Source organism: Hemiscyllium ocellatum, unplaced genomic scaffold (genome assembly GCF_020745735.1).
Source record: "Hemiscyllium ocellatum isolate sHemOce1 unplaced genomic scaffold, sHemOce1.pat.X.cur. scaffold_124_pat_ctg1, whole genome shotgun sequence".
Lineage (NCBI taxonomy): Eukaryota > Metazoa > Chordata > Chondrichthyes > Orectolobiformes > Hemiscylliidae > Hemiscyllium > Hemiscyllium ocellatum.
The window spans coordinates 1,720,321-1,746,897 of NW_026867720.1; the positions used below are offsets into that span (position 1 = coordinate 1,720,321).

General features: G+C 44.5%; 1 protein-coding gene across 6 annotated transcripts in view; it reads left to right on the forward strand.

Moving 5' to 3' along the window:
- The first annotated feature begins 327 nt into the window (after nucleotides 1-327).
- The window catches only part of LOC132809457 (uncharacterized), a 52,481-nt gene continuing 26,231 nt past the window's right edge, over nucleotides 328-26,577 (forward strand). Inside the window, exons 1-3 of one of the 6 annotated variants that reach the window (XR_009642329.1) lie at nucleotides 328-863; nucleotides 6,857-6,949; nucleotides 7,979-10,858. Coding sequence is in view for 4 of the 6 variants with exons in the window: in XM_060822572.1 (XP_060678555.1) it covers nucleotides 388-549; nucleotides 651-863; nucleotides 7,979-8,248 (645 nt within the window). In the remaining 2 variants the exon portion in view is untranslated. Of the gene's footprint in view, nucleotides 864-6,183; nucleotides 7,700-7,978; nucleotides 12,217-26,577 lie in introns of those variants that run through there. The other 5 variants (XM_060822572.1, XM_060822573.1, XM_060822575.1 and 2 more) reach the window with 5 other exon arrangements.

Genomic DNA, 26,577 nt, shown 5'->3' on the forward strand with positions numbered 1-26,577 from the left:
TGAGAAAATCCCGGATGGTGTGATTAATGAGGGAATTTGATGGATGGATGGATTTGGGTGAAGGGATATTTCAGCACATTCTTCAGCTGCTGCCTGAACTTAGTCTGGGTCACGGCATAAATCGCGGTGTTTGTGCAGCAACTGAGGAGCTGCAGCATGAAGCCCAATTCCTGCACAAAGCGATGGAGATACACCGACTGATACCCAAACAAATACATCCGGCCCCATATAGAATACAGCATTAACGTTGACCATAACAGGATGAAATTGGCCGAGATCACAAACAGTAAAATGATGGATTTTTTTCGGTTTCTCATTTCTGTGTCAGACTGAGCGTCCCCATTGGTGTGAGCGCGGAGTCTCCTGCGGGCTCTGCTGGTCACTAAAATGTGTCTGACGGTGAGAACATTGAGCAGCAGAATCAGGAGAAATGGGACACCCGGGGTTAGAATGTGGTGGAGGAACTCGATTGTGACCCAGACACTGGAGAATAGAACAGCGACTGTTACATCACAAAACCAGGGGGCGTTCCCCAGCAAATACCGAGCCGTGAGCATAAAATACCAGGAAATGTTCTTTAAACAGCTCAGCACAGTCACTGCTCCCAGAACCACAGCCGCCGTTTTCTCACTGCAATATTTACTTTTCAGCTTCTGGCAACAAATGGCCACAAACCGATCAAAGGTGAAAGTGACGGTGAACCAGACAGAGCAGTCAGTGGCTGCATAAAGCAGGACGGCGTGGATATTACACACGGGGACGGAGTACAGGAAATAAAACTGTTCCTGATAAACAATGGGAATGTGTCTCAGGATCAGGTCGAGGATAATGACCAGGAGATCCGCCGCTGCCATGGCCCCCAGGTAACGTCTGACACATGGAGACAATCCACAATCTTTATAAAGCAGGACGTAGATGGTCACTACGTTAACTGTGAGGAAGGAAAACAAACCCATTATCCATCAGCCTGGAGGCAAAGGGACCCGTTTGATCGGGGACCCAGTGAGATTTTCAAATGTGTCCCTGTATTCAGGGATTTATTAAAATAATTGGAGCTGGAATAACAAATGGAAAGGTCAGAATTACTGTCAAAAATGTGACATAAACCACAAGAAACCCTCCCTCCCCAAACACACAGAGACACATCCATAAGGACAGATGGTTTCTAGAACATTCCCACACACTCGATCACTCGAGAGCAGACACAGGTCACTCCTTCCCAGTTCCTGATACGGAGGGTGGGAACATTGCTGTCCTGAAGGATTCTCTCCCAGTTTCCTGAAGACAAACGGAGTTTGGGAATTTCTGTATTTTGGTCTAAATTGTGGTCGATCCTGTGTCGTGGAGAAATGTAAACGCAGGGAAAACGTATTCCCCCCTTTAACTGCCTGAGGGGCCTTCGGAACAGTGTCTCCTTCTCCCTGGAACGGGATCTCTTCCCTCGGGATCTTATCGTTTGTTCAATTCACTGACATCCGGCCGTTCACAAACAAACAACGTCAGGGACAGAACGTTCCGGGGAATGTCAGTTATAGAATGTCAGGGACAGAACGTTCCGGGGAATGTCAGTTATAGAATGTCGGGGACAGAACGTTCCGGGGAATGTCAGTTATAGAATGTCGGGGACAGAACGTTCCGGGGAATGTCAGTTATAGAATGTCAGGGACAGAATGTTCCGGGGAATGGCAGTTATAGAATGTCAGGGACAGAACGTTCCGGGGAATGTCAGTTATAGAATGTCAGGGACAGAACGTTCCGGGGAGCTCCGTGACCTGTCCATCACCTTTCTCCCCATCCACCAACATGATGTACTGTGCACAGGCTACATATCTGTCCAGCACAGGGAGCTGTGCAGACCACATCATTGTATTATCTATAAACCTCAACCAGACAGTCTGATCAGCACAGTGACCCGTGCAGTGATCACCCGTGAATTCATCTGTAACCCAGGAGCAGTTACCCTCCCAGCATGTAGGACTGTGTACCCCACCCCAGTGCATTGATCTGTAACCCAGGAGCAGTTACCCTCCCAGCATGTAGGACTGTGTACCCCACCCCAGTGCATTGATCTGTAACCCAGGAGCAGTTACCCCCCCAGCATATAGGGCTGTGTGCCCCACCCCAGTGCATTGATCTGTAACCCAGGAGCAGTTACCCTCCCAGCATGCAGGGCTGTGTACACCACCCCAGTGCATTGATCTGTAACCCAGGAGCAGTTACCACCCCAGCATGTAGGGCTGTGTACCACACCCCAGTGCATTGATCTGTAACCCAGGAGCAGTTACCCTCCCAGCATGTAGGGCTGTGTACCCAACCCCAGTGCATTGATCTGTAACCCAGGAGCAGTTACCCTCCCAGCATGTAGGACTGTGTACCCCACCCCAGTGCATTGATTAGATTACTTACAGTGTGGAAACAGGCCCTTCAGCCCAACAAGTCCACACCGACCCGCCGAAGTGCAACCCACCCATACCCCTACATTTACCCCTTACCTAACACTACGGGCAATTTAGCATGGCCAATTCACCTGACCCGCACATCTTTGGACTGTGGGAGGAAACTGGAGCACCCGGAGGAAACCCACGCAGACACGGGGAGAACGTGCAAACTCCACACAGTCAATCGCCTGAGGCATGAATTGAACACGGGTCTATGGCGCTGTGAGGCAGCAGTGCTAACCACTGTGCCACCGTGCGGCCCCAGGAATAGAAGGATCATCCACACGAGGCTGTGCTAATTTCTTGGTGCTATTGTGTTGAACTCACCTCATTAACTACCCATGGTGTCCCTCTCATTCAATACCAGCCCGATTCTCCCACCCATCATGCGTGCCCCTGGGTATTCTGTGACCCCTGGCACTGGTGCCACGGCGGTCCTGGTGGATGGGCTAGTACAGAGGGTGACCATTCTCTTCCCAGAGGGAGCCACACCACCAGACCCACTGAGCATGGTCTGAGCTCCCCACCCAGCTCAGTGCAGTATCTGCGGTCTGCAGAAATGTCCAGCAATACAGGACAAGCATCAATAACCTTCCCCGCTCTGTCAGGGTAAGGGTCACTGTGTTCTCTCTGCTCACTGTATATCTGTTATGGCACCTTCCCCCCCACCCACCCCCCACACCCCACCACCCTCTCTCTCTCTCCCCCCCCCCCTCTTCCACTCTCTCTCTCCCTCTCTCTCACTCCCTCCCTCCACTTTACCCCTCACACTAATAACACTTCATGGATACAACCCTGTGGACTGACTCCATCCGAACCCCTCCCCATGTCCCCCATGTACACCGGCACTAACAGCAGGGCCACCCACTCCCACCCTCACTCTCTCCCATTCCAGGAGAAACAGCCTGGAGTAGGACAGAAAGGGCCAAGCCGGGTGGTGGAGTGCCCGATATCCGTTCCCTCACCCCCTCACCTCGCCATGTGGGGAGGGCCCTGGTACGACCCTGGAAGCCTCATGTGGGGATTCTGAAACATCCACGTCCCACCGACCGAGTAAGGAGCAATGTTCAGTGAAGGGCAATTCTCACTTTAAACCCCCTGCAGCTCCGTTTCCCCCCGCACAACTTAGAAGCCGTGGCCCTGATGCCATCTCCCTTCTGTGTCGAGCTGGTACAAATGGAATCCCCACGGTCTCGGGGGGCAGGAGGGTGGGCTCACAACACATCGTCACCACCACCTCCCAGGAAGGGAGCACGGAGACTCCCTCCCTCACCTCCCCCTGTAAACAGCTCAGATACTGACACTAATCTGTGATAGTTCCTGCTCTCCCCCCTTGTCCTGACATCTTCAACAATCTGTGCTCATATACACCCAGCGCTCTCTGTTCCTGCAGCCCCTTTATAATGGCACAGACTGTTTTAAACTGTCTTTCTTTATCGTTCATACCAAAGTGCATCGCCTCACACTGCTCTGCATTGATTCCCGTCTACCAGCGTGTCACTGTCCTGTTAGAGTTCCACACTGTCCTCCATAGACTTTACAATTCTTGCAGCTTTGGTACCATTTACAAACATTGAGATTGTCATAGTGTCACAGTCCCCATGAAACAACTGAAATCCTGCCCCACACACAGGAGTGTGAGCAAGTGAAATACTGATATATTCCCAAGGACAGAATCGAATAATGACACACTGTCAATGGAATAACAAAAGTCCTAACACATACAAGACAGAGTAGATGAAATATTGACAAACCACAGAGCAAGAGAAATCCGGATAGGTTCCACTTATCTATATTCACCAGAGTATAATGCGATGAAGGTGAAAGTGTGTACTGTACCTTTAAGAGAGAGTGAATGCTGCTCTGAGAACTGAGAGCTTACAAGTCCCTGTGATATGAGAGGATGGCAGACCCAGAAACAGTATATTACTGTAGAGCTGGGTCGGGTTATAAGCAGTTAAGAGATAGAGGGTCTCTTTCAGTTCACTTTCAGTGTTAAAAGCTTGTTGTTTTTATTTAAACAGTTGAATTTGGGAGTTCTCTGTCACTCATATTTCAACAGTTTATGAGGCGAATTGAGCATTTAATTATGTTTAGTTTAAATTACCAGATGAGATCTATGCCGTGCCCTAACAATTGCTGTGTGTGTATCTGTGTGGGGCAGGTCTGGCTGTCTCTGTGGTGCTGAAAGTGATGCAATGCCACCCTCTGCTGGCCTCCCCACGCCACTGCACAGGCATTGGCAGAGGGTGAAAACCAACAGGGATTCATTCAGAGAGGGGGAGGGAGAGGGCAGCTGCTCACAGCACCATCCAAACTGATGTCTTATCCATGTACTGATCTAAATGTCCTTTAAACGTTGTAACTGTCCCTGCTTTCACCACTTGCTCTGGAAGTTCATTCCACACAAAAGCCAGCTTCTGTCTAAAATAATTACCTTTCCTGACTTTTGTAAATCTGTTTTCCTCGCACGTTAAAATATCCCTCAGTTTTGAATCCCCAACTCTAGGGAAAAGACATCAGCCCTTCAGCTTATCTGTACCCCTCACTATTTTATAAACCTCTGCAAAGTTACCCCTCCATCTCATACTCTCCAGTGAAAAATGTCCCAGCCTATCCAGCCTCTCCTTATAGCTCAATCCCTCCATTTCCAGCAACATCCAGGTTAAACTCTTCTGAACCCTCTCCAGCTTAATAATATCAAGGTCAATAATATCAAAGTGAATAGTCAATGTATTTTATAAGGGTAGTGGAGACCAAAACTAGAGGACATAGTTGTAAGAGGGGAAACATTTAAAAGTGACCTAAGGGCAGCTTTTTCACCCAGAGGGTGGTGTGCCTATGGAATGAGTGGGCAGGATGTCCAGACTGGACACAGTATTCCGGGAGAGGTCTCACCAATGTCCTGTACAACCTCAACATGACGTCCCAAATTCGATACTCAAGGGTCTGACCTTTGAAGACAAGTGTGTTAAACACCTTCTTAACCACATTATCTATATGAGATGCAACTTTTAAAGAATTATACCTGATGGCCTAGGTCTCTGTTCTACAACACTGCCAAAGGCCCTACGTTTAATTGTATAAGTCCTACTCTTGTTGGATTTACCAAATCCAATACCTCTCATTCATCAAAACTTAAATCCATCTGCCACGCCTCGGCCAGTGAGTGATATTACCACCTCCTCACCTTCCCCGTTTAATTTTAAAATGCCCACCCCTCTCCAGGAGGCCTGCATAGTCCGGCCTTGATTTTCACAAAGACCCTGAGCTTGGTTTGCCTTGTGTGGTTAGAGGGAGGAGGGACGGATTGCAGACACAGTCAGTGGGGAGGAGAGGCTGGACAGTAATCAGCGGCCTGATATCATTTCATGGTTTTAGGCAGAGGGTAGACATACGTGAGATTTAGGTTATACTGGTCGGTGTTTTGGGACCAGAAATTATGGTCTTTCTCCGTGCCTGGTGTTCAGTAATAAATATCTATTTGAGAGCCTTCATTGGGCAGAGTGTGTCTGCAGGAATTCTTTCCCTAATATTGCAGACTACAGATAATAGCGATTAAAGATCGTCATAGTTAATTTCGATCTTGCACTAGTTTAACAACACAAAATGTTTTGTGTAGTTCAGTAATGGTAACCTGATTATAATAAATCCACACCGAGCTGAACGCTGCCCCTTAAAATGTGACCCAAAATCTGGGTACAGTAGTGTTGTGGGTAGTGTCCCTGTCTCTGAGCCAAGGCACTGGGTTTGATTCCAATTCCTGAAATTGTTTGGTAGTGTTCCTAGCTCTGGACCAGAAGGTGTGGATTCATGTCCTGCCTGCTGCAGAGGTATGTCTCAGCATGTCATAACAGGCTGATGAACAAACACAGTGAATAATGTTACAGCTTTATGGGTATTGCCGAGTGGTGCTCGTGTCCCTACCTCCGGGCACAAAGGTCTAGGTGTAAATCCCACAGAAGTGTCTCCTAATATATCTGAACAAACTGATGAAACTGGTTTTAGAATTGTGACTTGATGGAGAAAGAACAGGTGTCAGTGTTGAATTTCAGCATTTCGGCCCAGGATTATTGAAAGTACAGCCATTCGTGTTGATTGGAGTCACATTTCGCAGCAGGAAAGGTTTATAAAATCAGAATGGTCATGGATAGGGTTTGTAGTCAAGGCTTTTCCCCAGGTTAGGGGCGTCCAAAACTAGAGGATATTGGTGGAAAGTGAGAGGGGAAAGGTTTTGAAGAGGCCTAAGGGGCACCTTTTCACACAGAGGGTGGTGTGCATATGGAATGAGCTGCCAGAGGAAGTGGTGGAGGCTGGTACAACTACATCATGTAAAAGGCATCTGGATGCTGACAGACCTGGTGAGTTTTTCCAGCAATTTCTGTATTTGTTAAAACAAAGAATTCATTTTAACACAGGTATCTGTGTTAGCTGGCTGGATACAGAATTGGCTGGCCAACAGAAGACAGTGAGTGGTAGTGGAAGGAAAATATTCTGCCCGGAAGTCTGTGGTGAGTGGTGTTCCTCGGGGCTCTGACCTTGGGCCTCTACTCTTGGTAATTTTTTAAAAATGACTTGGATGAGCGGATTGAAGAATCAGTGAGCAAGTTTGCAATGACATGACGGTTGGAGATGTCGTTGACAGTATAGAGGGCTGTTGTAGGCTGCAGCGGGACATTGACAGGATGCAGAGATGGGCTGAGAGGTGGCAGATGGAGTTCAACCTGGATAAATGCGATGTGATGCATTTTGGAAGGTTGAATTCGAAAGCTGAGTACAGGATTAAGGATAGGATTCTTGACAGTGTGAAGGAACAGAGAGATCTTGGTGTGCAGGTACATAGATCTCTTAAAATGGCCACCCAAGTGGACAGTTTTGTTAAGAAAGCATATGGTTTTTTGTCTTTCATTAACAGGGAGATTCAGTTTAAGACTCGTGAGATCTTGTTGCAGCTCTATAAAACTTTGGTTTGAACGCATTTGGAATACTGTGTCCAGTTCTGGTCACCCTATTATAGGAAAGATGTGGATGCTTTGGAGAGGGTTCAGAGGAGGTTTACCAGGATGCTGCCTGGACTGGAGGGCTTATCTTATGAGGAGAGGTTGACTGAGCTCGGACTTTTTTCATTGGAGGAAAAGAGGAGGAGAGGGGACCTAATTGAGGTATTCAAGATTATGAGAGACATAGATAGAGTTGATAGCCATAGACTATTTCCCAGGGCAGAAATGGCTAACACGAGGGGTCATAGTTTTAAGCTGGTTGGAGGAAAGTATAGAGAGGATGTCAGAGGCAGGTTCTTTACACACAGAGTTGTGAGAGCATGGAATGCGTTGCCACAGCAGCAGTTGTGGAAGCAAGGTCATTGGGGACATTTATATGCTGGACATGCATATGGTCACAGAAATGTAAGGGTGCTTACATGAGGATCAATGGTCGGCACAACATGGTGGGCTGAAGGGCCTGTTCTGTGCTGGACTGTTCTATGTTCCATGTTCTATGTATTCTGGATACATTAAACATTTTATTTTTTAATGACGCAGGGACATATAAACATATCTTCAAATCAACCGAGACCATTTTCTGCTCAGGGTATGGCTCTGTGTATAACAGCAGCAATGATGCACCGACATGGAACAGGGAATGTGATGGAGACATCGTTTGGACAATGTACAAGGAGACCTCACATGGTCCAGTATTGGGAGAGAATGACATTACTGTGTGATTCAACTCAGAGAGGGAGACAATGTCATCTGCCAGAGAAGAAACAGCCTATTGCACTCTCTCTCCTTCATTATTCCCCATCACAGTAACGTGTACGAGCTAAAACAAAAGTCTACTGTCATTGTTACCATTCTTATTTTTATAGAATCCTGCAGTGTGGAAACAAGCCCTTCGGCCCAACAAGTCCATACCAACCTTCCAAAGAGTAACCTTCCCATGCCCTTACAGTTACCACTGACTAGTGCACCTAAAGTAGAAATCGCTGAACACTGTGGACTATTTGACCAACCCACTTGAATTATACAGCTTTGGGCTGTGGGAGGAAATGGGAGCGCCCATCAGAAGCTCACGCAGACAAGGGGAGAAGATGCAAACTCCACCCAGATAGTCGCCCGAGGCTGGAATTGAACTCATATCCCTGATGCTGTGATGGAACACTGCGAACTCCTGAGCCACTGTGCTAACCTGGAACCTCCTGACTGCCGAATGCAAAGGGAATTCAGCCCAATTCCAACTGTGCCAGGATAAAGTCCCATTGCTAGCAGCTGTGTGAGTACAATATCTTCAGAAGCAGAATAACATTTTGGACAATCTCTCAATTTTTCCTTTTGTCATTAGTTACACAAATATTTGGACAAGGTTCTTTAACGTGAAATTGCAGAAAGTCTGTGTGTGTGTGTGTGTGTGTGTGTGTGTGTTTTTAGAACGGGAAATATCGAGTCTTTGTTTGCAATATCCAGTTTGCCATTCAGCATTCCATCATAGTTGGAGTAGCGTTGCTCTGGATCATAAACGTGCTATTTGAGCAGATTATAGAAACTAGCCTGACTTGTTCCTAAAACTGACCCTGACCCAGTCTGAGACCAATATCATCGGCCACATCACCGACCTGGTTACATTTAACATTTGTGAACAGTGGAGGAGTGGGACTAGAAAAGGAGACAGTGACCCAAAAAGCCGGGGAACTATAGACCGGTGAGCCTGATGTCGGTGGTGGGTGAGTTGTTGGAGGGGATTCTGGGGGATAGCATTTACATACATTTGGGAAGGTAAGGGCTGATCGGGGTAGACAACGTGGCTTTCTGCATGGGAAATCATGGGACATTAATTTGGTTGAGTTTTGTGAAGAGTTGATACAGAAGATTGATGAAGGCAGTTTGGTAGATATTGTCATTATGGACCTCAGCAAGGTGTTCATAACATTCTGATTGGTAGGCAGATTAGTAAGGTTCGGTCACATGGGATACAGAAGAAGCTCATCACAATTGGCTTGAAGGAAGAGGGGTATTTTTCAGCCTTGAGGCTTGTGAGCAGAAATTGTACACTTAATGGTAAGGGCCTGGTGAGTGTTCTGAAACAAATGGACATAGGGCTGCAGGTACCTTGTTCCTTGAAAGTGGAGTCGAATGCAGACAGTGCAGTACAGAACACATTTTACACATTTGCCTTAATCAGTCAGAGCATTGAGTATAGGGGTTGTGGTGGCATGTTGCATCTGTTCAGGATGTTGGTGAGGCCACTTTAAGAATACTGCGTACAACTCGGTTTTCTGCAGAAAAGATTTACACAGATGTCCCAGGACTGGAGGTTTGCGCTTTAGGGAGAGGATGATTAGTTTGAGGTGTTTCCACCTGGAGTGTCAGAGCTTGAAGGGTAACATTATAGAGGTTTATATAATCATCAGGGACATAGATATTCTGAACAGATATGTTCTGCTCCCCAGGGTAGGGGACTCCAGAACAGGAGTGCATAGTTTGAAGAGGTGAGGACAAATGACTTAGAAGGGACCTGAAGATAAATGTTTCACACAGAGAGTGGTGTGTGTACCGAAAGTGCTGTCAGAGGAAGTGGTGAAGGCAGTTACAATCGCACATTTAAAAAGTATCTGAAAGAGGAGGGATATTGGCCAAACGCTGGTAAATGGGACTGGATCAGATGTGATATCAGCTCGTTGTGAACAGATTAGACTAACAGGTCTATTTCTGTTCTGCATGACACTGATTCTATAAGAGGGATGACAAAAAATTCTGAAAGTAATGTCCAAATCAGAATCCTCTTCACTGGAAGTTTATCATGCCTCTATGTTCACATTGATTGACAGTTATGTTAGTGAAATATTTGACAGAGAACTGAGTCATGGATAATGGGACGCAGACAGGAAAGTGGGGCTGAGACCACAACCTGATCAGCCACAATCTTAGTGCCTGGTGGAGAAGGTTCAACGTATCTAATGACTCACTTCTGTCCCTCAATCCCATGTTTCTGTGTTCCATTCAGACCATTAAACCTGTTAGGCAGGAGCATTTAGAGGCTACTTACTTCTATAACCTGGTGCACAGAAACCGAGGAGATCATTCGGCCCTTTAAGGGTGTCCCACACGGTTTGAGGTGATTTGAGAAGTGTACTTATAAAACCCAAGCTGGGTATGAAAGAGGCCCCTCATCTCTCTGTACAGAGCTTCCTCTCTCTGAAACTTGTGCTCTATTTCTTGGTCATATTGTAGACCCAAATTCACTATGAATACAGCCCCCATACCTCACCCAGCGATGGCTCACAAAATCCTCTTGTCTCCCTGACGGCAACATTCAATAACAGAACATTCATGAAAATATCACCCACTAACTTTCCAATAACAGAACGTGAGAACATCAGACACTGGGGCAGGTCGTTCACTCCCCAACCCTGCCTTGCCCTTCACTAAGATCATGACGGATCTGTTCTCGGTCTGAAATCCTCTTTCAAACCCAATTCCTCATCGCCCTCAACTCTCTGTCAGGTCATTATCCATCTACCTCCTCTTCAATTACTTTCAGTCATCTGGCTCCGCGAACACTGTTGAGAAGAGAAACCCTGACATTCAATGCCACCTGTTTGAAGAAACCCCTTGCTGCTCCTATACCATGGCCTATTGATATGAACAAAAGAGGTTGACACAAGGGGTGAGGTAAAAATGATTGACCCTGATATCAAGGCTTCTGTTGACATCAAGGAGCTGAACAAATCTGAACTTAATGGAATCAGAGAAAACTCTCCAGTGTTTGGAGTCAAACATGGCACAAAGGAAGATGTTCATCATCTCAGTCCTGGGTCACCTCTGTGGGAGATCCTCAGGGTAGCTTCCTCTTCACAAACATCTTCAGCTGCTTCATCAATGTCTCCCCACCCTCACTCTCCCCGCCATAAGATCAGAAGTGGGGATGGTCACCTAGGATTCCACAATGTTCAGAATAATTTGACGCCCCCGTCAGCTCCTGAACTGGACTGCGTCCATGTGCAGCAAGACATGGACTCCATTGAGGCTTGTGCTTTTAAAGAGTCTGTAACATTCATATAAAGGACTGTCTGACACTACACATTGCCACAGTAAACTAAGAGTTCATTCCGCACCTTACACTGGTTTCACAGGAATATGAGGAGGTCATTCAACCCATTGACACTATTAGAGAAGAACAGGGACAGCCCATTCAGTGCCTCCAACATATTACTCAAGAAGGGAAGGATTCTAGTGTGATGGGCCACACCAGAGCCCCTCGACAATATTTGAAGGCGGTAGCCTAGACTCTAATGTTTTCTTATTTTAAAGAAAATGTAAAATGTCTGTTCCAGATGCAATGTTACTGGACAAACAACTCGGTGTGAAGCATAACCCCATTTGCTTAAATACGATAGATGAAATAAAACCAAAGAAAGAAGAATTTAGAATAATGTATTTATATTGGACAAGTTAACAGAACAATAGATCTAGGAACTAATACTAATGAACTGTTCCAATACTGGAAAATCACATGAACACAGCCCTTGGAAAAAAGGAATATTCAGACACTGAATGACACAAATATTTCTCCAATTCAGGATTTAAAAACAGCACCAAGAGAAAATTCATAGAGAGGAGCTGCCAGGAGACATTCACTAAAACTTTCAACTCGGTGGAGACCCCAATAATTTCTGATGTTACTGAGAAACCGAAACCCAGAAATCCTAATCTGTGAAAGCTGACCACACCCATTCCATCTGCATTAAAATAAACCCAAGGCATCACTAGTTGTTTATTCAAGTGGCCCTAACTAGCCAGCTTGGTAACGGTCATTCAATCTCTCTCTTAAAATAAACCAGAACAAAATAACTTCTTAAAGCTACAGCATCATCACACTAGTCAGCACATCGAGCTGTCATTCAGGAACCAGGGGTAACACAATCAGGCCTTTGACCCAATCGGACGAGGAAGAAGCCAGTCAGTCCCTTGAGTGACTTACACAGGAACAGTAGGAGGCCATTCCCACCTCAATGCACTTACACGGGGCAGAATGAGGTAATTGATGCTGATTCCTGATGAACGGTTTATGCTCGAAACGTCGATTCTCCTGCTGTGCTTTTCCAGCAAACCACTGTCTACTCTGATCTTCAGCATCAACAGTCCTCGCTGTCTCCTAATTGATGCTCTAACATGATGACCAAGTGGAGCAGAGGCTGCACACACAGACTGCTCCACGTTGTTCCTCGTAGCTCCGTCTGTCATGATACACACGTGGGACTTTAACGTGGTTTTCTCGCGGTGAGGAGGGAAGACATATGTCTTGTGTGAAGTTACAAGAAGGCTCCTTCCATCTCCGGGAAGCCAGCCTGGTGTTCTCTATGTAGGGTGGATGCTGATGGGAATGGCTACCTGTTTCAGATGGAAGGTATTGTGGCTGCTGTTGGGGATTGTGAGCAACCTGACGTTCAGTTCGGGTTCACACGCCGACTACACAATAACGTGGGGAGAGTTAATTAAGGCATATAAACTATTAGGAAAGTCACGTTAGACTGATGGATGGACTCTCTAAATTCAAATAATGCTGATCTTGTTCATGTTGATCTTGTCTAGTGCACATCCTGTTCAATGTAACCGTTATGCCTTACTCTGTCCAAGTCTATTTCCACCCTATGATCTGTCTGGCCATGTTTACTATGATCTGCCTCCACTGCTCATAAATAAAGTGTTTCCCTGTACTGAGGTACACGTGACAATAAATCAAACCAATAACTCCTGGGTAAAGTATGGAATTTCTGTTTTGGAAATAAGAGACCCCTGCCACTCCTCATGTTTCAGCATCACCATTTTTTCGTCTATCACACTCTGCAGGTTAAACACTCAGTTTCCTCACTCTATCCTCATGTTACCATCATCCGTGTCTATGGTACGGGAACCATTCCTTACAAAGGACATCAAATCTGTACAGAATGCTCCAAATGCTCTCTCAGCAAGGTTCTACAACAGCTGAAAGATGGCTTCACTTATGTACTCGAATCATCTTACAATGAAGGACTGCATACCATTGACTGCACCCATTACTTACACAGGGTTTGATTCGGAGCAGTCAGCATAGACAGCATAGATCATGCTTCCCAAATTTCTTAGAGTGCTTTGATGAGGTTTGATAAGTTTCCAAATGGCAGGCTGCTCAGGAAGGTTACAACATGTAGAATGCGTGGGAACTGTCCAATTGGATACACAGTTGGCTTGATGGTAGGAAGAAGTGGGTTTAGTGGAAAGATGTTTGTCAGACTGGAGGCTGGGTCCATAGCTGTTTGGTATCTATGATTTGGTTGAGAATGTACAAGGTATGATTAATAAGTTTGCAGATGACATTAAAGTAAGTGGGAGCATGATCAGTGAGGAATATTATCAGAAATTGCAGCAGGACCTTAATCAGTTGGGGAAATGGGCCGAGAAATGGAATTTAATATAGAAGCGTGAGGTCTTGCATTTTGGAAATTCAAATCAAGATAGGAGTTTCATGGTGAATGGGAGGGCCTTAAGGGGTGCAGGGGGCAGAGAGACCTTGGTGCTCAGGTGCACGGTTCCCTGAGAGTGGAGTCACAGGTAGACAGGGCAGTGAAGAAGGCATTTGGCACATTGGCCTTCATCAGGCAGGATATTGAGTATAGAAGATGGGAATTTATGTTGCAGTTATACAGGACTTTGGTAAGGCCACACTTGGAGTATTGTGTTCAGGTTTTGTCACTTTGTTTAAGGGAGGATGTTATTAAATTAGAAAGAGTACAGAAGAAATTTACAAGGACGTTGCCAGGACCCAATGATCTGAGTTATAGGGAGAGGTTGGACAAGATAGGACATTTTCTTTAGCGTGTAGGAGACTGGGGGAGTTGTTATAGAGCTGTATAAAATCACGAGGGGTATGGATAGGGTTAATGGTCTCAGTCTTTTTCCAAGGTGTAGAGAATCAAGGACGAGAGAGGATCAGTTTAACGTTAGAAGGAAAGGAATAAAAGGGAACCTGAGGGGCCACTTCTTTCCACAGAGGCTGGCACGTGGATGAGCTACTCGCAGATGTAGTTGAGGGGGGTAAATTAACAACATTTCAAATGCATTTGGAAAAATATTTGGATAGGAAAGGACTGGAAGGATATGGGCCAACTGCAGGGAAATGGGGTGAGCGTGGATGGACATTAATAAGGTGGAGTCGAATCCCTCTGTTAATTAAAACCAAACACCCAGAAAAGCTCACCTCATCTCGTAATCTGTTAAAATATGAGTGACACAGACCTCCTTTTAAACAAAAATTAACAAGTTAGTTTCTTAACCTTAATAGTGAACACTAAACAACAACTATTCACAAATACAAGTCCCTCTTTTCTTAGCTACTTACTATCTGACTCGAACTCTGTAAAAATATGTTGTTCCAACAACCAACATATTAAACATTACAATCTTAAGACCATACATTCTCTATCTTCCCCGCTGTCTTCACTCTTTCAGCTGCATCTCCCTGGGTCATTTTTTTTTGTTGCAAATAGGTTTGCATGAACATGTGTCTTTGAGAGAGACTGTTTGAGATGGCCAGTTAGCACTCCTGCTCTACAGCAGTTGCTCTACTGTTGGATGGCAGCAGCTCTCCCTCCAGTGTTCAACATGCTGGGTTCATATACTCTCCATGATACAATAATTCTCATAATGTGATTGCTGTCCAGGTGTCCAAACAATAATATTCAGATTCTGTTGGCATCTGGTATCCTTAGCGTTATTTAAACTCTTAGGTTACATTTGAATGGCTGTCAAAACAGCAACCAAAACTCAGGAATCCATTTCTCAGCTAATGGTGACATGTGGAACAGTGTGACCTTCAGCTGGCATCTGTGGCTTTAATTTCTATTCAGCAAAACCCGATCTGTCTTAAAGTGTCCATACATGTTTTTCTCTTCATAACATCTCCCCGCTTCAGAAAATAAAATGAACTAGCAGAATGAAAAGATGGCTACATTTGTTTTCCTCTAATTCTTAATCCCAATTTTATGAAATACCAAAGTGTTAATCTCAGTTATATCATTCATATTAATTCTACACATCAATGCAACACTGGAATAAGTCAAAACTTATCTACACTTTTTCCTTTAAATCCACGAAAACACATCTGCTATCACATTGTAGGAGCCACAGCATGTACATTTTGTAAGTTTAAAGTCGGTAAGGTAAGACTCCAATGAAATAGTCTCATATTCTGGTCTTTAAGTATTCCAAACAATGCGAGAGATTTGTCGTTGTCCACAACTATCTCCGACAATTTGTTTGTCATATACACATTAAAATATTGTCAGGCCAGTGTGGAACTTAATCATTCTTGTGCAATAAGTAACCTATCGGGGTCTCCATTTTAATTTTATGATTTTATCTTTAAGTTAATAACGTTCAACAATATATTCTGATTCATTTTCTGTGTGTGTGCATGTGTATGTGTGTGTATATATCTCTGTTGTACGTCCATTAGCCTTTCAGGACGGAACACCTCTGCCTGTTCAGGTTTTTCCTGCACTGTCACATCAAACAGGGTGTCAGTTCACTGAGCATCAACTCATTTGTCTTTTTCGTTCGTTTTTCCTTCCTGCTGTAACTTATGAAAGTGGGATCTTGTTACTACACAGTCTGGAAAAAATCCTGGGTAATTTTCTTTTAACTCACCAATTCCCTAGTCAGCCTTTGGCTTCTCCACCACAAGGGGTGCCTATCCCATCTTGCCTCCTGTTAAATCGTTCCCAAGAACAAACTGTATTCCAGGAACTGACACTCTGTTACTCACTGTGGTAAACTATTGTGAGCTACTGTTCGCTTTGTAGAGTGTGATCGTCCCTTCTCCCAATTGCTATCCCTCACAGGATGAAATTCTTGCCAGAGGCTAAATTTCATCACATGCCACAATGCATATTTGCCTGCCATTTCTGCCATGCTTCTCACTTATGAATTTTCTATTCATTCACTTGAATTCTTACTATCTCTGGAAGTAAGTCTTTTAAAATCTCCAACAGAGTAATCTTCCTTCAAGTCTCACAGGTCTTATCCATTTTTAAGGCCAGCACCCACCTGTCAAAATGATTGTGGTTAATTCTTTCAATCTCAATGTAAGTCTGACCTGGTTCCTCTCTATTTTTCTGAACTTCTGTCTATATGCTTCCAGTACCAATTCATAACCAATCAAAGTAGCCAATTAGACATATTGATCATCTCTTGATCCCTCATCTGACATTGCTGCACATCTCTCACCAGCTGTGCCCACCAGCTTAGTCTTAAGTAGCATTACCCACAAATTCACTGGACACGTCATCTGCCTAGTTATTTTTCCAAACGAAATAAAAAAAGGTTTTGACATTTTTCTCACCGACATATGACAAGTTACTAACCTAGTTGTATACATCCCTACGTTCTCCCTTCATCTCCATCCTGTTCATTTAACTTTCTTGTCGATTTCCCAACTTCTGAATTTCAAATCCCCTCTCTCTTTCTTTTTCCTGTCTTTCTCTTTCGTCTCTCTCTGTTTCCGTTCCTTTATTTATCTTCAAACTCCAGGTGCCACATTTGCAATTTAAGTTTTTATAACTCTACTGCAGTTGCCCATTTCTCTGATCCATCAAAGTGCTTAACCAACTCCATTACAATTTCAGCTTCCCTTTTCTCCCCGGTTAAACCCATTTCCAACCTATTTGCTAATTCTAAAAAAAAAGTCCTCCTTCTGTCTTTCTGAACTTTCTTTGAAAATTTGGGAACCTGTTTAGTTGATGGTAAATGTTCATCTTGGAGTTCAGTTACTTGTGGTGTTCCACAAGGATCTGTTTTGGAACCATTGCTGTTTGTCATTTTCATAAATGACCTAGAGGAGGGCTTGAAAGCAGGGTGAGAAGTTTGTGGATGACACGAAAGTCGGTGGAGTTGTGGACAGCAAAGAAGGATGTGGAAGGTTACAGCGGGATATAGATAAGTTGCAGAGCTGGACAGAAAGATGGCAAATGGAGTTCAATGTAGCTAAGTGTGAAGTCATTCACTTTGGTAGGAGTAACAAGAAGATGGATTACTGGGCTAATGGTAGGCTACTTGGTAGCGTGGATGAGCAGAGGGATCTTGGTGTCCATGTACACAGATCTCTGAAAGTTGCCAACCAGGTAAATAGTGCTGTGAAGAAGGCATATGGCGTACTGGGCTTTATTGGTAGAGGAATTGAGTTCCGGAGTCCTGAGGTCATGTTGCAGTTGTATAAGACTCTGGTGCGGCCTCATCTGGAGTATTGTGTGCAGTTTTGGTCGCAATACTATAGGAAGGACGTGGAGGCATTGGAACGCGTGCAGAGGAGGTTTACCAGGATGTTGCCTGGCATGGTAGGAAGATTGTATGAGGAAAAGCTGAGGCACTTGGGGCTGTTCTCATTGGAGAAAAGAAGGTTTAGGGGAGATTTGATAGAGGTGTACATGATGATTAGGGGTTTAGATCGGGTTGACAGTGAGAACCTTTTTCCGCTAATGGAGTCAGCTGTTACTAGGGGACACAGCTTTAAATTAAGGGGTGGTAGGTATAGGACAGATGTTAGGGGTAGATTCTTTACTCAGCGGGTTGTGAGTTCATGGAATGCCCTGCCAGTAGCAGTGGTGGACTCTCCCTCTTTATGGTCATTTAAGCAGTCATTGGATAAGCATATGGAGGTTATTGGGCTAGTGTAGGTTAGGTAGGCTTCGGTCGGCGCAACATCGAGGGTCGAAGGGCCTGTACTGCGCTGTATTTTTCTATGTTCTATGTTCTATGTAGTGTTAAAAGCCATTTCCCTCACTTTTCGTTTAACCAACCACAAGTTACAACATTAAACGAATTTTCCCACTGGTTTTATTTGAAGATCAAAGTCACTAATTGCAATGAGTTGGAATTTGCTGGGAGCTGTTGTATCTCAAATCTGTTCAAGTCTGTCCAAATGGCATACGGCAAGGCCCCAAACTGTTATGACATCAATGTCGAACCCCTCTGTTAATTAAAACCACACACCTAGAAAAGCTCACCTCACATCATAATCTGTCAAAACGTGAGCAACAGAGAACTCCTAAATTCCACTAATAAACAAAAAAATAACAATTTATATGTGTGCAAGTTAGCTCACTGAGTATGTTTTCAGAAGTTTCATCACCATGACTAGGTGACATCATCAATGAGAGTATCTGCTGAAGTGCTGGTAGTATCTCCCGCCTCTCTATTTATAGATCTTGGTTTATTAAAGTGGGTGATGTCATTTCCGGTTATTTTAACAAGAGAATGTAGACAGAATCTAAATTGATGCGTTTATTGATGGACTTCTGGTTAGAATATCATTCCTCTAAAAAGGTCCTTGCGTGTCTTAGTATGTGTGTGTGCTTTGTCCCAGTCAAAGTGGTGCCCTTCTTTGTCTGTATGTATGGAACATAGTGATAGTGCGTCATGTCTTTTGGTGGCTAGTTGGTGTTCATGTATCCTCGTAACACAACAACAGGACAGTTTCAATGGTGGAAAAGTGGTTTTATACATACTGTTTAATCAATGTGTGTGCAGATAAGTCGCATTTTTCATATGTGCACAACATATTGTAAATTAACAACAGAGACACAGTTAACGAAAAATGATGCATTAAAACATGATTTGATCATCTCAACGTTCCCTCATTTTCTGGGATTCCCAACTCTAATCTCCCATTCTTACCAGGATGTTTGCTCCAAAGTCTTGATTCTGGTGTCCCAACTTATTTCAGTTAATCCCCTTTCTACCGGACTTCAATATGTTGGCCTGCTGAGTTCTTTCCAAAGCCAGTGTCTGTCATATTATTGGAGATATATATTCTGGCATCATACTCAGCATTTGAAATATGACTCTGTTGTACATGCACTGTACAAAGGACCACAGCACACAGGCATTGCCAAAACATTGGGGGATGTTCATCTACTTATTTCAAGAATGTAGTTTTCTCACTTTCCACATCTCCATATCTATATCCTCTCTCTCGTTCTCCCTTTGTATCTAGTTAAGAAACCCACCAATTATTCTTCGTGTCCCATCTCCCAAAACTCCTTCTTTCAGTTTATATCTAACGCTCTCTTCAAGATGTGACATGATTATAATTAAGCAATGTTACTACAAATACACGCGGTCGTAGCTGGCCAGCGTTAATTGGAAGGAAAGCAGAGCAGGATTGACCATGGAGCAGCAATGGGAGGAGGCTCTGGGGATAATTCGGAAGATAATATCAGAAATGCAACCCCAAGAACTTGAAACATACTCATGGGAGAACAAGGCAGCCATGAGTGATAAGGCATCAAACCAAAAGAGAAAACATACAATGTGGTGAATATAATTGGGAATCCAGAGAATTCATTGGCCCTGAAACTACATAACTCTGGCATCACTGACACTACAGAGCTCTTATTCATGGTTAGGGAAAGGAACAGAGGAAAAATATTCACTTTAAACACAGAAGATGGTATTTCTCAAGGAAAAAGATTCAGGTGATTTAAACATTTGAATTAAGATCAGTTAAATGCTTTTGCAGAATGTATCAGATTGGAAGCATGACCCGAGGAGATAGACCCTCAGCAGAATTAGAGTTTGAAAATGGAAGTATTGCCACAACAGAAACCAGGTAAGGTCACTGAGTGCAGGGCTGATGGGTGAATAGGTCTCAATGAGAATTGTGGAACAGGCAGCAGAATTGCATTGCAGGTATTGCAGCTGGAAACTGCGTATTCATGTAGTGCTGTAGACCACAGCAGCTGGAGAAGCAGACATGCATTCAGCCACAACCTGTAACTTTATTCCAGGATAACACCTCAGTCTGTCATTACCATCAACACCATCTATGACTCAGTGACGAGTGTGGGTGAACATGTCAGAGTCAGAATCACATGAACCTTAACCTGATGCTAACACATTAAAGCTACCAGACTTGACCAACAGATCTGAACGAAGCCCTGCAGTCCTGCCACATTCAGTTATAAATGGTGATGGACGATTAAACAAATGACTGGAGGAGAGGGCTCCACAAACATCCCCATCCTAAATAATGGAACAGACCTGCACATCAGTGTAAAAGAGAAGGATGTTTTATCTGCACAATCTTCTGCCAGAAGTGTTGAATCGATGATACACCTTACCATCGTCACGATGCCCTCAAAATCACAGATGCCAGTCTTCAACTAATTTGATTCGTGGCACGTGAGATGAAGAAACAACTGAACAGAGCAGATACGACACAGACAATGGGTCCTGACTCCATTTCTGCAATAGACTGAAGACTTGTGCTGCACAACAAGCCGTGTCCCTGGGGAAGCTTTTTCATTACAGCTCCAACTTTGACATCTCCCTGGCAATGTGGAAAATTACTCAGCTAAGTCCCATCCCCTAAGACAGGAATAATTACAATCTGACCAATTACCACCTCCTCAGTCCCATCACGACCGTCAAATTAGTGGGAGTTATTTTTGGCAGAGGTGTCAAGCAGCACAGAAATAACGTGCTCAGTGTGGTTTCCGACAGGTCCCCATGTGGAGATGGTGCTGTTGTGGAAATGTCACTGGATTATTAAGCCAGACCAGGCTAATGATCTGGCAGCGGGAGGAAGTTAAAGACAATTAATAAAATATTGAGATCTAAAATCTGGGGTCAGTAACAGTGACCTTGAAGCCAATATGGATTGTAAACAGAATTTCCTTCTCCAATGTACTTTTAGGAAGTAAATCTCCCATGATTTCCTGGTTTGGCCTAAAAGTGACTCCAAAGACCCTGACATGTGATAAACATTTCAATGGTCTCTGAAACGGCCAAGCAAGGCACTCACTTGTATCAAACTACTCAGAGGTCTGAAAGGATGAAACCGGACAGAACATCCGGCCTCAGCAGCAATGTGGGAAAAGGGAATGGGAACACAGTCCTGTCGACCCTGCAGAAACCTCCTTACTAACACCTGAGAGCTTGTGACAGCATTTTACAGAGCTTTTCCACAGACTGCACAGAAACATCGGGAATGGAAAACACATTTGGCCTCCCCATTCTAAGTTCATGGAAAAAAAATCTCCTCAATATACTTACCCCACACGATATACATATCTGTTAATGTGAGTAACCTTGGGAAGCTATAAAATAGGCGGTGCAGTAGTATGTTTGGTTCATCGAGTTGCTAACCAATTCAATATAATTTCCATACCATACTCCTGCTCTCCCACCATCCCTTTACTGTCTCTAAATCCGTATTTATATTCAGTGACTCGGTTTCCAGGTGCGAACGAATTCCCCAGGTTCCCCAGTCAGTGAGTGCAGATATTTATTATCATCTCAATGCAGAGTGACTGCCTGTACCTAATACTGTGGCCCCTTGTTTTAGAAGTCCCAGCCAGGGGAATTATCATCGCTGCTTCCAATCTGTCTCACTTTGTCAGAGTTTTGTAAATTTCACTGAGATCTCCACTTATTTTCCTAAACCCCATGGAATACTGGCCCAGTCACCCCAAACTCTGCTCTCACAACAAGCCTGTCATCCCAGAGATCAGTCTGGTCATCCGTCACTGCTCTCCCTCAATGTCAGGTTTTCCTTTATTAGGTAAGGAGACCAAAACTGCACACAATACTGCACAATGTTCGAGATGATATCTTACCAAGGCCCTGTACAGCTGCACTGAGACACCCTTTCTCCTGGACTCGCATCCCCCCGAAATGAAGGTCAACACACCATTTATCTTCCTCACTGCTATCTCTGTTTCTGCAATATTGCTTTCAGCGACATATGTACAAGGATATACAGATCCTTTTCCGTGTTATAGCTCCCCACTTGGTGGGTCTGTGTACACTGGTCAGCGTGTCAATGCCATGCCCAGTATTGACTTCTGGTTACAGAACTCACTGCGCTGCAGGGACCTCAGAGGTTGATGCAGAAGGAAACAACAAAAAGGAGCATATGTCCCTTTGTAAATCAACGTGTTTCAACCAATCCTTTTCAAATTGTAGGATTCCAGTTTATCATTTCCCCCAAATGGCACACCGTCACCTCTATCCACATTGTTCTCCATCTGTCAATATTTACCCATTCACTCCATTTGTCTCAGTCTTCTTGGTGCTTTTTTACATCCTCCGCACCCACTCACAATCCCATATCCATTAGTGCTGTCAGCAGGCTGGGATGTATTGCATCTGATTCCAGCAACCAAATATTTAAAGGACATTGTGAACAGCTGGGCCCCAAACACCGACCTCTGTGATACCTCAGCAACCGTCCTCTGTTAATTTCTATTTCTGTATTTCGTCAATCTGGGTGTCACTGGCTGGGCCAGCATTTATTGCCTGTCCCTAGTTGCCCTTGAGAAGGTGGTGGTGAGCTGCCTTGTTGAACACTGCAGTCCACCTGCTGTGGTTGACCTCCAATGCCATTAGGGAGAGAATCCCAGGATTCTGACCCAGCGACTGTGAAGGAGCTGTGATATATTTCCAAGTCAGGATGGTGAATGGCTTGGAGGGGAATCTAAAGATGATGGTATTTCCATACATCTGGAGCCCTTGTCCTTCTAGATAGAAGTGGTCGTGAGTTGGGAAGATGGTTTCTGAAGATCTTTGGTGAATCATTTCATTGCAGCATGTGGATAGTAAAACACTGCTGCTGCTGCGCGTTGATGGTGGAGCATTGTGGGTGAAGGGCCAGTCAAACTGGCTGCTTTGTCCTGGATGGTATAAAGCTTCTGGAGTGTTGTTGGGTCTGCACTCATCCAGGCAAACTGGGAGTCTTCTGTCACACTTCTGACCTATATTGTATTGACATGCATTGTAGATGATGGACAGAATTTTGGAAGTCAGGATGTGAGTTACTCGCCGCAGCATTCCTAGCTTCAGACTTGCTCTTATAGTTACAGTGTTCATGTGGGGAGACCAGTGAGTTTCTGAGCAATGATTACCCACCAGGACTTTGATACTGGGGGATTCAGTGATAGTAACACCATTGAATGCCAAGGGGCAGGTTAGATTGTATTTTATTGGTGATGGTCATGGTCTGGCATTTGTGTGGGCTGAACATTACTTGCCACTTGTCAGCCTGGATACTGTCCAGATCTTGTCGTGTTTGAACATGGACTGCTTCAGTATCTGAGGAGCCACAAATGTTGCAGAACATTGTACAATCATTGGCGAACATCCCCACTTCTGACCTTAACATGGAGGGAAGGTCATTGATGAAGCAGCCCTGAAGAAGTTTCTGTTCACTGCTCGAGGGACTCCGACAGACATGGAGCTGAGTTGACTGACCTTCATCAACCACGACCATCTTCCTACGTGTCAGGTATGATTCTAAGCAGCGGGGTGTTTGCCTCTGATACCCATTGATTCCAGTGTTGCTAAGGCCCCTTGATACCACACTTGGTCGAAGGCAGCCTTGATTTAAAGGGCTGTCACTCTCACCCCACCTCTGTAATTCAGCTCTTTTGTCCATGTTTGAATCAAGGTAATGAGATCCGGAGCTGAGTGGTCCTGGGGGAGCCCAACCTGGTCATCATTGACCAGAGTATTGCTGAGCAGGTTGCTGCTTAAAAGCACTGAGACCTTCCACCACTTTACTGATGATCGAGAGTAGGCTGATGGAGTTGTAATTGGCCAGATTGGATTTGTTCTGCTTTTTATATACAGGAGATACTTGGGGTAATTTTCCACATAATCAGGAAAAGCCATTGTTGTAACTGTATTGAAAGAGTTTGTTTAGGGGAGTGGCAAGGTATGAAGCACAAGTTTTCGGTACAATTGCCAGAATGCTGTCAGAGTATGGACCCTTTGAGTATTCAGTATCTCCAACTCGAATTGGTTGATGACTTGTAACTGAATCGCTGAGGACCACTGGAGGAGGCTGAAATGGATCATCCACTCAACATTTCTGACTGAAGGTTGTTACGAATGCATCAGCCTTATCTTATACACTGAAGTGCTGGGCTCTTCCATCATGGAGGAAGGGGTTATTTGTGAAACCTCTTCCTCCAGTGAATTGTTTAATGGTCTCCAACGTTTCTCGACTAGATGTGGAAGGACTGCAGAGCTTAGATCTGATCCTTTGCTTATGGGATCACTTAGCTCTGTTTATCACTTACTGCTTATGCTGTTTGATGCACACAAGTAGTCCTGTTTGGTGGCTTCACCAGGCTGACACTTCATTGTCAGGTTTGCCTGGTGCTGCTCCTGCCATCCTGCACATCCATTGAACCAATGTTGATCCTCTGGATTGATGGTAATTGTTGCGAGGGGGATATGCCAGGTCATGAGGTTGTGTGGCTGTACAATTCTGCTCCTATAGATGAACCACAGCACCTTATGGACACCCAGACTTGAACTGTTAGATCTGTTCGAAGTCTGCCCTATTTCGCACTGTGATAGTACCACCCAAAATGGTGAATGTTATTCTCAATGTGCAGGTGTGACTTTGTCTCCACAATGACTATGCGGTGGTCACTCTTAACGATACTGTCATGGACAGATACTTCTGCAATTGGCAGATTAGTAAGGCTGTGGTCAAGTGTATATTTTCCTCTTGTTGGTTCCTTCACTGCCTGCCGCAGAACCACTCTAGCAGTTATATCCTTTAGGACCCAGCCTTCTCGATCAATAATGCTGTAGCTGAGATACTGTTGGTGGTGAACATTGAAATACCCCACCCAGAATGCTACCCTCAGTGCTTCCTCCAAGTGTTGGTCAGCATGGAGGAGTACTGATACATCAGTTGAGAGATGCTGGTACTTGGTAATCAGCAGGAGGTTTCCTTTCACAAATGCAAACTAATGCCATGGGATACGAAGTCACTGTTGAGGACTCCAAGAGCAATTCCCTTCTAACTGCATCCCACTGTGCCGCCACCTCTGCTGTGTCCATCCTGCTGATGAGACAGGACATATCCGGGGAAGGTGATGAGGTGTCTAGGTCATAGTCATACTCACAGAATCATACCTTACAGACAATGTCAGGCTGTTGCTTGATGAGTCTGTTTATTTCTATTCACTGTTTACTGCCAGCTGTCCCATTCTCAAAACATGTCCATATATTAGCCCCAATCCACTCAGATTTGATATTGCAAATTGGGCTTGGAGCTTTACCAACATTTTCCTAAAAATCAAAATGTTTTACATCCATTACTGCTCTTTCATTTGTCAGCCAGTCTGCTTCTCAAACATAATTCCCATTTCATAAATCTATGTTAGTGTTGTCTATGACTATTACTTTCGGCCACAATAATTTCTGCTAAACCATTTACTTACTATGTTCTATGTTCCACGTACTCTATCATTTTCCCACATCAGACTTGGTTTTCCTTATATTGTTAGAAAGTTTTGTGAAGACAGAACTGAAGTAGTGGCTTCATAGTTCTGCCATTTCCCTGTTCCCCATTCTCCATTCTCTGGTTCCAAACTGTAAGGAAACTACGCTATTTTTCTCATATTTCTCACATTGACATAATTTAACAAGCTATTACAGTTCACACTTATAACCCTACTGAATATAACTCTTCAGAAACCCATCACTTCCTGCCTTAAAATGCTCCAATAATTGACCTTCCCCATGGTACACTCACGGGAGCAAAGACTCTGTGCCGACCGAAGTACAGCACGATCTATATTAGTCCCACTTTCTACAGCAGTCCCATAGCCTGGAATGTTAAAACACTTCCAAGTGCTTGCCCAAGTACTTTTTAACGATTGTGAGGTTACTCGTGATAATTCCCCTCTCAGGAAGTAATCCCAGAAGCCCACACCTCGAGGTGAAAAAATGTTTAAATCATCTCTGAACCTCAAACTTTTCACTTTAAAAGTGTGCTCCTTTGTTCTTGACCCTCTGACTAAAAGGAACAGCTGCTGTCTATCCACCCTGTCCGTGTCGCTTATAATCTTATCATTCTGAATCACTGACTCCTCAGCTTTCTCTGCTCCAAAGTAAACAACCCGAGCTTATCCAGCCTCTCTCCATAGCTGATATGTTCTACCCCAGGGAACATCCTGCTGAATCACCTCTGCACCCTCTCCAGTACAATCACATCCTTCCTGGAATGTGGCTCCCAGAGCTACATACAGGATTCCATTTTGGCCGAACCAAAGCCCTGTATAGGTCTTATATGTCCACCCTGATTAGGAAAC